Source organism: Semicossyphus pulcher, unplaced genomic scaffold, assembly GCF_022749685.1.
Source record: "Semicossyphus pulcher isolate SPU_LCO1_2020_fin unplaced genomic scaffold, fSemPul1.0.p SCAF_2, whole genome shotgun sequence".
In the NCBI taxonomy this organism is placed as follows: domain Eukaryota; kingdom Metazoa; phylum Chordata; class Actinopteri; order Labriformes; family Labridae; genus Semicossyphus; species Semicossyphus pulcher.
The window spans coordinates 12,266,964-12,279,136 of NW_027211693.1; the positions used below are offsets into that span (position 1 = coordinate 12,266,964).

At 42.4% G+C, this 12,173-nt stretch overlaps 1 protein-coding gene across 1 annotated transcript; it reads left to right on the top strand.

The window, feature by feature from the left end:
* Window positions 1-6,748: 6,748 nt before the first annotated feature.
* LOC138598506 (signal-regulatory protein beta-2-like) lies at window positions 6,749-11,846 on the top strand. The gene is made up of 4 exons (XM_069670301.1): window positions 6,749-6,827; window positions 7,779-8,108; window positions 8,231-8,587; window positions 11,761-11,846. Exons 1-4 carry the CDS (start codon window positions 6,749-6,751, stop codon window positions 11,844-11,846), a joined length of 852 nt encoding a protein of 283 aa, XP_069526402.1.
* The last annotated feature ends 327 nt before the right edge of the window (window positions 11,847-12,173 follow it).

A 12,173-nucleotide genomic window follows, 5' to 3' on the forward strand; every position in this document is an offset into this window, starting at 1 on the left:
CATGTTTTAGTTGACTCTGGGGCTGATGACAATTTCGTTGACTCAGGTTTGGTTCAGCAGGCTAACATACCTTTGGTTATTTTACCTGAACCTAACAATGTGTTGGCCTTAGACGGTCGCCAGTTTTCTTATGTGACTCATTGTACTGCCCCCATTTCTCTCACTCTTTCTGGTAACCACACTGAGACAGTTGAATTGTACGTTATTCCCTCACCTACCACGCCCATAGTTTTAGGTCTTCCCTGGCTTAAGCTACATAACCCTCATATAGACTGGTCTACTGCTTCCGTTACTTCTTGGAGCAGCTCCTGTTACCAAAACTGCAGCTATTCCAGTTAGTATTTCTATCTCCCAGTCTTCACCTGAAGACATGGACCTCTCAGCTGTCCCCAGTGCCTATCATGACCTTAAGCAAGTGTTCAGCAAGGATAGAGCTTTGTCTTTGCCCCCACATAGACCATATGACTGTGCTATTGACTTGCTTTCTGGTGTCCCCCTGCCTTCCAAGAAACTGTATAACCTGTCCAGACCTGAGAAAGATGCTATGGAGACCTACATCAAGGACTCATTCGCTGCAGGTCTCATCCGCCCATCATCATCCCCTGTCGGTGCAGGATTTTTCTTTTCTGAAAAGAAGGACAAGACTCTTCGTCCCTGCATCGATTACAGATGTCTGAATGATATAACTGTTAAAAACAAATATCCTCTGCCTCTTATCGACTCTGCCTTCACCCCCCTCCACGACGCAGGAATCTTCACTAAACTGGACCTTCGCAGCGCTTACCACTTGGTAAGAATACGGGAGGGGGACGAATGGAAGACTGCTTTCAACACTCACCTGGGTCACTTTGAGTACCAGGTAATGCCTTTTGGTCTCACCAATGCTCCGGCTGTGTTTCAAGCCTTAATCAATGACGTTCTCAGAGACATGTTGAACAGATTTGTTTTTGTCTATTTACATGACATTCTGATTTTTTCTAAAGATGTTGATGAACACATTGTCCATGTTCGAGCGGTCTTGCAAAGGTTGCTCGAAAACAAACTGTTTGCTAAAGCAGAGAAATGTGAGTTGCATGTGTCCTCTGTCTCCTTCTTGGGGTTTGTTATTGAGAAGGGCCAGCTGAAGCCAGATCCGGCCAAGATTAAGGCTGTGCTCGACTGGCCGATCCCTGAGTCCTGTTAACAGCTCCAGAGGTTTCTGGGGTTCGCCAATTTTTACAGAAGGTTTATTAAGATCTACAGCCGGCTGGTGAGCCCCTTAACTTAAACTGACTTGTGTAAAACGTTCTTTTGAGTGGTCATCTGAAGCTCAGACTGTTTTTGATAGACTTAAGACCATGTTCTCTTGTGCACCTGTGTTAGTTCACCCAGATCCTGACTTACAGTTTGTAGTGGAAGTTGACGCCTCCGACTCAGGGTTTGGGGCCATCCTGTCACAACGTTCCACTGTGGACCAGAAGCTCCACCCCTGTGCCTTCTTCTCCTGAAGACTCACTCCAGCCGAAAGAAACTATGATGTGGGGAATCGAGAGCTCCTTGCTGTGATGCCTTGTTTGGATTGACCATAAAAACCTGTCTGATCTTCGTTCTGCACGCAGACTCAACTCTCGCCAGGCTCAGTGGGCTTTGTTTCTTGGAAGATTCAACTTCACTCTTACCTACCGACCTGGGTCCCGGACCATCAAACCTGATGCTCTCTCTCACCAGTTTGCTCCCCCAGTGGAAGACATCCCTGAGGAAACCATCCTGCCGTCCACTTGTGTGGTCGGGGCGGCCAGTTGGGAGATTGAGCGTGTGGTTCAGGAGGCCAACCAAGTTCATCCTAAACCTGAGAGCTGTCCTTCAGATCGTCTCTTCATTCCCCCTCCGCCGAGATCCCCAGTGCGCCAGTGGGGGCCATCTTCTAAGTTGGCCTGCCATCGCACACTCTCCCTGCTGCAACAGCGCTTCTGGTGGCCATCTATGACTGCCGACACCAGGGAGTTTGTTGCCGCCTGCTCCGTTTGTGTCCGTAGTAAGTCCTCCAACCGAGCTCCAGCTGGTCCCCTCCTTCCCTTGCCCATACCTCATTGTCCCTGGTCACACATCGCAGTGGACTTCGTTACTGGGTTACCACCATCTATGGTAACACAATTATTCTGACTATTGTTGACCGTTTCTCTAAAGCAGTCCATTATATACCTCTGGTTAAACTGCCCTCTGCATTGGAAATTGCTGATCTACTTGTGCAACATGTGTTCCGTCTTCATAGTATACCCCAGGATATTGTCTCAGACCGGGGTCCCCAGTTTGCCTCCCAGGTGTGGAAAGCATTCTGTCAAACATTGGGGGCCTCAGTCAGCCTGTCATCTGGTTATCACCCTCAGACTAACGGCCAAACGGAGTGGGCAAATCAGGATTTGGAGTCTTCCCTGAGGTGTGTTGCAGCTTGTCTCCCTGCCTCTTGGTCCACCCATTTGCCATGGGTTGAGTACGCGCACAACTCCCTGGTCAGCTCCGCCACAGGTATGTCACCTTTCATGTTTGGAAGACTTTTAAATAACACTGAAAGCCATCTTACTGACAAACTGACAAACTCTGAGAAACGTAGCAATGCAGGAAGAGGTTCACAAACAATGCATGTCAAATACTTTCCAGAAACACTGTTGTTGAGTTTTCAGCACAAGGAAATACAAAGTGGTGTAACACTCGTAGCTTTAAAGCCCCTGTGAGGAGTATTTCGATGGTTATGAAACAGACTGAAATTAATTCTGATTACTCTATATGACACACAAAAGCAAACAGACCATCAGTGGCAAGATTGATTATTGCTGTATAGATAATTTTAATGCATGATACCGCTGCCGGGGGTAGGTGTCAGACTGCACTGCCTTTGTTTACGTTTTCCAGGGCAAAAATGTAAAGTGAGTGATACCTATGACTGTTAAAGAAAGCAGGATGAGATTTTATGTTAAAAATCACCACTTAAGCATGCACAGGACAAAATCAGCAAAGAGATAAGAGGCACGGCGTTGTCCACAGGGGGCGCCAAGATCAACCCAAACCAAAAGTTCCTCACAGGAGCTTTAATAGAAATAGGAATAGAAGAAAAAAAAACCTGGATGTTTTCACACAGTGAAAAGGAATAGAGGAGGAGGAGGAATAGAGGACAGTGTCACTTTAGCTGCAGTGTAGGTTGTGGCCTGCAGGTTCAAGGACAGTGGAGAGGGGAGTGGAAATGTGGTGAAAACCACACAGAGAGTCATGAGACGTGAAGAACTCAAAGGTGACAGAGAGGGCTGGCATGAATGTACAGCTTGTTACTGTGATAGAAAATAATGTTATAAACCGCCCATAACAAAACTGAAAAAAACCCATCAAGAATTTCATGCACAATCAACACATCTTCATATTTTGGACACCACATATTGATTTCTTCAGCGTTCCCAAACTCATCACATTTATAGACTTTTTTTTTCACATTTTTCCAGGTCAAAGGTCACTGGCTACTTACAGACCTCTGCCTGCTACTCGTCCTTGTCCACGTCCTTGCAGAAGATGGAAAGAGCGCCATCTTCATAGTATTTAAAAATTGCTTCCCTCATTAAGGCTTGTTTACCCTCAGGCAGCAGACACTCCACATTCTGCCTCATAATCAGTTGCAAGTCGTTTACCTGTGGATGTGTGTCCATGAATATGAGGGGGCGGGGCTTCTGAAAGAGCCCTGAAGGGAGGGGTGCATTTGTTTGGCCATCAAGGTCATTTGATTTCCAAATATCTGCTTCGCGAAAGGACATATCAACTTTGGTCACACTCCAAATTTTGCCATGTGTGCACTGAGACACAAAGTTAGAGAGGATAAACATGTAGAGTCTTTTGACCTTGAACTGCTGTGTATATGTCCTCCACACAATCTTAAACATTATAGATGAACCTCTGACAGCACTTTGTAAAGGCCTTCTGCATGTCTGCCGTGAGAACAACAAGCAAAGCCCCATGCAACAGCTTCACTGACACACAGGCTGCGGTCTGTTTCTCCCGCCTTTGACCAACCTTCAAGGCTGTTTGCTCAGAGCAGAACTGTGACTGTGACAGGATGTGTAGTGAGGGAAGAGCTGCATGAGGTTTCTGCAGGCTAGTTTTAATTTGAACAAATTTAAACAATTGAATACATTTTTCTTGCTTGTTAATTTGCTCATGAAAATGCAAATAATGTCTCTGATGTGTTTTTAAACATGCAACCGTATAATGCACATGAATATTAGATCATATTACTGTTCATTTAAATTCAAATTCATTGACAAGATTATCGTCCATCATTGCTCAAAGTGATGCACGCAAAAACAGACTTCTGGGACGGCTTTGATTATCGGACAAACTCATCTTCAAACTCTTGTTGTCGTCAGAAAGAGCGAGGTGGGACCAGTGAAAGATTAGCACCTCCCCTCTCTGACAGCACCGACCAGTGAAGAGTGATAACTTGCAAAATAACAGCAATCACACATCAACATTTACCTACATCTGTAAAGTCTTTTGATTCTACTAATAATAAATAACATGGTGTTGTTCCTCTTGCTATTTAAAAAAGATAAAACAACAGTTAAGCCAAACTTCCTGAGGCTAAAACAGAGACAGAGAAAGAAAAAACTCTGTTCGTATTCACACCTCATTTTAAGACCAAACCACAGCAGTGCTAAAGTTTCCGTGCAGTTTAGTGTGTGTGTGTGTGTGTGTGTGTGTGTGTGTGTGTGTGTGTGTGTGTGGTGTGTGTGTGTGTGTGTGTGTGTGTGTGTGTGTGTGTGTGTAAGCGAGAGAGAGAAAGTTTCAGTTCTAACTTCCATCTAACAGTTGTAAGTTGTGTCCATCCTTGTGTGCATTAAACTGTGTATGTGTGTTGTGTGTTCAGGAGCTAAACAAAGCATTGTGTCAGTGAGTCTTCGATTTCACTCCAAAACACGTTTAGTTATTAGAATAAGTTTCTGGTCCAACCTAGGTGTTAGGTGTCAACAGTTTGACCACACGCGCACACACACAGATAAACACACATTCACTGTCACCACTGACGAACAAATGATGCATGGAAACTTTTTTGTCCTTGATCACACTCTGTTTAACCATCAGGAAGTTTGATTTAACTGTTTTCTTACCTTCTTAAAATAGCAAGAGGAACAACACATTGTTATTAATTATTAGTAGGACCAGAACTACTTACAGATGTAGGTAAAGGGTGCTATGTGAGGTTTTTTATCACACTTTCTGCAGTCTGCACTCTTCACTGGCCGGTGCTGTCACAGAGGGGAGGTGCTAATCATTGTCTGGCCCCACCTCGCTGCTCATTTTGTCTAGAACAAGTGTTGAAAGTGTGAGTTTGTGACTTAATAAGAAAACTTTGTCTGATTATCCAGAAACAGATTTAAATCGTTGCTAAAATCTGCACTAATGTGCATCACTTTAAGTATTGACGGACAGACAGCTTGTCAGTGAATCAGCATGTAAATGCAGAACAAAACATGAACTAATATTCATCTGCTATATACTGTATGGTTGCATCTTTAAAACACGGCAAAGACGATCTATCTGTCCACCTGTTATGTACACTATTACAGTTGCTGAAGTCTGGAGAGAAGGATGGTTTAACAGACCTCCCCCAACTCTGCATGCTGTGCTCTTCCTGCTGATGTGACTGACAGGCAGAGTGGGCGGGTCATCACTGATGATGAGGAGCAACTGCTTTGGTTGGCTCACAAAACATCTAACATGGCTCTTCTGTGTCTGTAAATGGCAAATGGCTGGAGACTTTTTTTTTAACAGATCAAACCAATTAATTGATTAATATTAAAGTCAGTGGTACAGAGGTTTTAGGAGTTTTTATTAGACCTGGAAACATAGTGCTATAATGTGTATTTACCATGCAGATGGATATCTTAAATGAATTAATGTTTAGAGGTCATTGGTGATAGTAACATTTTGAATTGGATATTTGTGGAAAAACTGATTGTAAACTCTATCTCAGTCGGTTTGGACCAAGCAGACAGCTCTGTGGCTGAGAAAATGAAGCCAACACTGAAGCACCAAAAAGTGCAGTTCCTCGAATGGCCACTTGAGGCTGGCTCCAAAAGCGAGTTAACCTCCATTAGGCCCTATATTTAAATACCCAGCTTTACAGCAAATTCAACATATTTACAGCCTGGCACAAAAATGTTGCTTTGCCAGTTTCTATATTACTGTAATGGGAGGGCTGGTTGCTTTGAGTGACAGGTGGGGCTGCTAGCTGTGTGCTAGGTGTCACCTCAGCTAATTAAAACACTTGGCTTAACTTCTTGACCGTGTTTGTGTTGTTGGTGTGTTTTGGGGATTTTTTCATCCAAATGTTGAACAAATAATATCTCTTACTGAGTGGTTAACTTTACTACCTGACCCTGAGAAGTCTGTGGTCCCACCTCTTTAGTGAGTGAAATTCTAATATTGTATTAAACGTTAGCGCTAATTAGCAGCTTTGGTTTGGTCTGGCCTGTCGAGGACGGAGGAACATTGTGATGGCTGGACCAGTTATTTTAAGTTACCCGGTCGTTCACCCGCTGCCCACTCACCACTGATGTGTGCGTTCAAGCTACAAATCCGCTACTTCCACAAGCTCTCTCACGCGCTATATTGTGATGAATGAAAAACTCCAGCAGCAACCAAAACAATAGATTCTGATTGTGTTGGAATCACACTGGCTAACTAGCTAAGTGTCGAGCTAATGAGTAGACTATATAGGTTTAATAACATGGAGTGCCAACCCCTCGCTACTCTACAGATCCACCCTCTCTTCCTGGACGAGCAGCTAGACGGGTGCCAGTTACAAGGTAGGCAACCCAACTACTTAACTGACTTTTTACCTTATTAAGCATTTATTGGGACTCTGGCCTCAACAGGAAATGTTGAAATCCATCTGCTCGGTAGTTTCAAGCCTTTTAAGGACTGCATGATGTTCACTTTGCAAATGTTGCTCCCATTTAGAGTAAAATTGATAATAAAGCAGGGTATGTTTTAAGGCGTGGCCACCTGTGATTGGAAAGTACCTACCATAGGGGCCTGTCAAGCAGGATTGAGACAAAACAATGGCTACTTTCACGCTTGAACTCTTCAACTTTAGGTTTTCACATGCAGCCCACCTGGGTAATGTCACGAAATGTTGATTTTTCTGCATTTTTATTCCGTGTAAAAGGCCAAATTTGTATCCTGTCGTCCAAATGTGGTCGCTTGTGGTTACAAATAAAAAATATTAAAACGGCCAACATCCCAAACTTGATGCTTTAAAAGGGGGGTTGACAAACCAATGGGTGACTTAACTGTTTCTACATCCTCTACAGAATAATTATTTGTCTTTGATTACTGTAGTTATACTGTGTTTCCTCTTAGCGTCAATTATAGACACCCACCAGGAAACATGAAACAAGCTTGCTGCTTGTATTGTTTCATGTGCTCGGGCTTGAATGATTTTTTTCCACTGTGGTAATACAGTGTAATATCATCATAACAAGTGGCCAATCAAAATGCTCTGCAGTTGTTCCCTCCCACTCGATATGATTATATCTAGGACAGTCATCTTCTCGTACATGCTAATGTTAGTGCTGTCTGAAGTGGACTTACAACAAAATGCTGACTGTATTTGTTTTACTTCTGATGCTCAGACTGAGTCGTAAGTATATGTAAAACTTTCAAATGTGTTCAAGATGTATTTTAAGTTCAGCACAGGGCATACTTTTTATTTCCTGGTTGTTAATAACCAACATGTATTTCTTTATTTTCTTCAGGATGCACAAACGATCAGACCTTTGAGACAAAGACTGTTGGTGCTGGAGATAATGTGAAGCTGACGTGTCCCCGCGACACCTCTTGGATTAAAACACAGTTATTTTGGATCAGGCTAGTTTCTGGAGCCTTGCCTGAAGTTTTGGGAGGAACATTTAACTTTGACTCCAACAAGGTTAACAAAAGTCCTCGCATCACAGCAAAACAAGAGCCTGGAACATTTGTCCTGATTATCAGTAAAACACAGCTCAGTGATTCTGGACTTTACTTTTGTGTTAAACAAACAACACTTAAAATGACCCTTTTGAAAGGAACATTTCTGACAGTAAAAGGTAAATAAAAAACACCAGGTAAACTTTAATATCCGTTTAAATTGTACATTATTAATAGGAAAGTGTCAATGTATAAACTGTAACTAGTAAAACATGTTTATTTTCTGGTTTTAATTTCTCAGGACGTGCACCTGACATCACTCCCGTCATTCAAGACTTATCCTCTGATCCAGTCCGTCCTGGAGACTCAGTGACTCTGCAGTGTTCACTCCTCTCTGACTCTGACTACAAAACATGTCCAGGAAAACACAGCGTGTTCTGGTTCAGATCCGGATCAGATGAATCTCATCCCAGTGTCATTTACACTCTTGGAAACAGAACAGATGAATGTGAGAACAGTCCTGAGGCTCGCTCTCCACAGAAATGTGTCTACAGCTTCTCTAAGACCGTCAGCTCCTCTGATGCCGGGACTTATTACTGTGCTGTGGCCACATGTGGAGAGATACTGTTTGGAAAAGGAACGAAGCTTGACATTGAAGGTAAGTTAGAATTTCATACAAATCATTGATTATAATTCATGTTGATTCTGGTTAAATCCATTGGATTGATGCGACACAAAACTTTTTTTCTTATCAAAAACCTGCTAACTCTCAGTATTTTCTAGATTCGTCAGCAGACGACATGCAGTATTTGGAGAAGATCAATACAGTTATGTTTCTGTTATCAACTGCTTTGGCTTTAAGTCTGATTGTCATCGCCTTCCTGATTTATACCATCAAGACAAAATCTTGTAACGGTAATTAAAATTTCTCATCCATAAATCTATCAAACAGTATTCAGCAAAATTTTAACTTTGTGCCTCTTAGCGTAGATTAACATTCTCCATCTTTGGTTTGATTGTTTTAACACAGCTGCTGTTGCTCTGCCCACAAATGCTGCAACAGCCAGTGCCGAGCAGCCAAGTCAGCAGGTAAGATCTATAAAGAAAAGATGAAACTGGAAGAGATTTTGGATCTTCCATCTCAAAACCTTTTTCTGTGTGTCTCCTCAGAGAAATGAGGACATGTTGGTTTATTCTGCACCAGCCTTTTCAAAGAGAACTGGCAAAGCAGAGAGAACGAAGAAGAAGAGGAACGTAACAGCCTCAGAGGGAGAGACTGTCTACAGCGATGTCAGGGCTTTTGTGTAGACTAACAATCCAACCAATGCAAGGATTTGCTCATTAATGCAAAGATAGATAGATAGATTTATTTTTTGGAAGACTATAACTACCATGTGACCATAGCATAATGATAATATTTATTTTTATAACCTTAAAAATGTACAGTGTATCTTTGACATGAAATTTGTTTCAATCTGTAAAATCTGCCTTTAATTGTATGAATACCTTGTGTGTGTGTGTGTGTGTGTGTGTGCGTGTGTGTGTGTGTGTGCGCAACCTTTTGCTTTATAAGGCAGACTTTTATTTTGAAAAAGATGTACAGTTATTAAATCTATTGATCAGGCCGCCCCCTTTTCAGATCCTTCATTTTATAATTGTGTAATTTTTTGTTTCATGTTTAATTTGTTAGCAGTTATCTTTTTTTATGACTGTACTGTGCTAGTATTAGAAATCAGAACTGGTGGACTGCATTTCTTGTATAAAGTTTGCATCATAATAAAGATAACTATGATAACACTTAAGGCTCAAACTGCTTCATTATTTTTTTCTGACATAATGGCAACAATAAGAATAAGTTCTATGCACCGCTGTGTAAGCGCAGATTCACAGAGCTGCTAGCGTGGCTGTAAAGTCTTCTTCTTGTTTAGGCCAGTAAGACGTGGTATCTTCCAGTGCATACCAGAGGTCATAGCATTGAAAGGTCAAATAAAAGCAGTTCTGATTCAAACCAAATGTTTCACAGAGAGTGTGAAGGGTTCATAAGGACAAGAATTTGTGTGACAGGAAATGCACTTTGAACGTCAGCGATAACAATTCGGATATGTTTGATGGGCTTAACTTTCAGGACTGGTGCTAATAATTGTCTGGCCCCACCTCACTCTATTTTGTAAGTGTTTAAAGTGTGAGTTTGTGCCTCAATAACTTTGTCTGATTATCCAGAAAAAGATTTAAATCCTTGCTAAAGTCTGTACTAATGTGCATCACTTGGAGCAATGATGGACCACCAGCTTGTCAGTGAATCAGCATGTAAATGAAAAAGAAAAAACATGAACTAATATTCATCTGCAATAAACTGTATGGTCACATCTTTTGAAACACAAAGACAATCTATCTTTCCACCTATTATGTACACTATTAAAGTTGCTGAAGTTTGGAGAGAAGGATGGTTTAACAACTCTGTATACTGTGCTCTTCCTGCTGATGTGACTGACAGGTAGAGTGGGCGGGTCATCACTGATGGGTATGCCACCGGGAGCAATCATTGTACACTCTCTCAATTTGGAAGTTTGGACCAAGCAGACACCTTTGTGGCTGAGAAATGAAGACAACATGGAGGTGCCAAAAAAACTGCAGTTCCTCAGGTGGCCACTTGACATTACATGACATGTTCGCTCTGTCAGTGTTTGTTCTACATTGATTCATTTTTTGTGGCTCCTGCATGGGAGTCAGGATTGTTGTTGGGTTTCCCCCAGAGGATGGTGGACCGTTGTGATGGCTGGACCGGTTATTTTAAGTTACTTCCCACTGCCCTCTCACCACAGAATTGTGCGTTTAAGCTACAGTTCTACAAGCTCGCTTGGCTTCTTTAGTGATAAATGAACAACTCTAGCAGCAACCAAATCAAAATGATTGTCATTCTGTGGGAAGCACGATGGCTAACTGGCTAATAAGTCAGAATTAGCTGGAGGTGTAGACTATAGGTTTAATGACATGGAGTTTGCCAACCCCTCGCTACTCTCCAGATCCACCCTCTCTTCCATTTATGGTAATTTTTGGCTACAGAAACCCAACATGGCGACAGGCAATATGCCAAACTCTTCAAAAAGCCAGTTGACAAACCAATGTGTGACCTCACATGGTGGCTACATCCATTTTCCAGTCTATGGTGTGGACTGACAACCAGACAGGTGCCAGTTAACTACCTGTTAACTGCCAAAGTCCCAACTTCTTGATTGATTTTTACCTCATTAAACATTTTCCAATCGGGACTCTGGCCTCAGTTGCTAGTTTCAAGACTTTTAAGGACTGCATGATGTTCATTTTGTAAATATGCTCCCATTCACAGGGTATGTTTTACGGCCTGGCCACCTGTGATTGAAAAGTTGCTACCATGGGGGGCCGTCAAACAGGACGGAGACATAATAGTCATTTAATTATCAACTGTGGTTAGACTTTCTCAGCAGATCCTTTAAGTCCTGTTGCGATTTGGGGGTGATCGGACTTGTTTGTCCAGCACATCCCACAGATGCTCGATTGGATTGAGATTTGGGGAATTTGGAGACTTGTTGTCGTGTTCCTCAAACCATTCCTGAACCATTTTTGCAGTGTGGCAGGGCGCATGATCCTGCTGAAAGAGGCCACTGCCATTAGGGAACATGTTTCCATGAAGAGGTGTACTGGTCTGCAACAATGTTTAGGTAGGTGGTACAGGTAAAAGTCACATCCACGTGAATAGCAGGACCTGAGGTCATAACATTGCCCAAAGCATCATACTACCTCCGCCAGCTTGCCTTCTTCCCATAGTGCATCCTGGTGCCATGTCTTCCCCAGGTAAGCGACGCACACACACCTGGCCAGAGAAAAAAGATTCATCAGACCAGGCCACCTTCTTCCATTGCTCTGTGATCCAGTTCTGATACTCACATGCCCATTGTAGGTGTTTTAAAGGCCCTGGAAACTCGGCTTGAAATAGCAAAAATGCATATATGATATCATCATAATCTAATTAATTACAGGCTTTGTAATCAATTGATTTCAATTATTCTCATATATCAATGATTTCTGTGATCACATGTAGACTTACCCTCTTTCTAGATGGTTATTTCTTACTTCCACACTTTAATTGTACTTTCTTCTTCACCTCATTAAGTTTTAATTCACAAACTACTTTAATCTGATCACTTTGCTTCAGTCCCCCAACACACCTGCGCCTCTGCTCCCTGCACCACTACTGGCCCCACTCA

Excerpts from the sequence above, each read along its gene's own strand:
- LOC138598506 (XM_069670301.1), top strand. The coding sequence starts at position 6,749 with ATGGAGTGCCAACCCCTCGCTACTCTACAGATCCACCCTCTCTTCCTG. Across the intron at positions 6,828-7,778 it reads AGACGGGTGCCAGTTACAAG|GATGCACAAACGATCAGACC; the intron begins GTAGGCAACCCA and ends TATTTTCTTCAG. Across the intron at positions 8,109-8,230 it reads AACATTTCTGACAGTAAAAG|GACGTGCACCTGACATCACT; the intron begins GTAAATAAAAAA and ends TTAATTTCTCAG.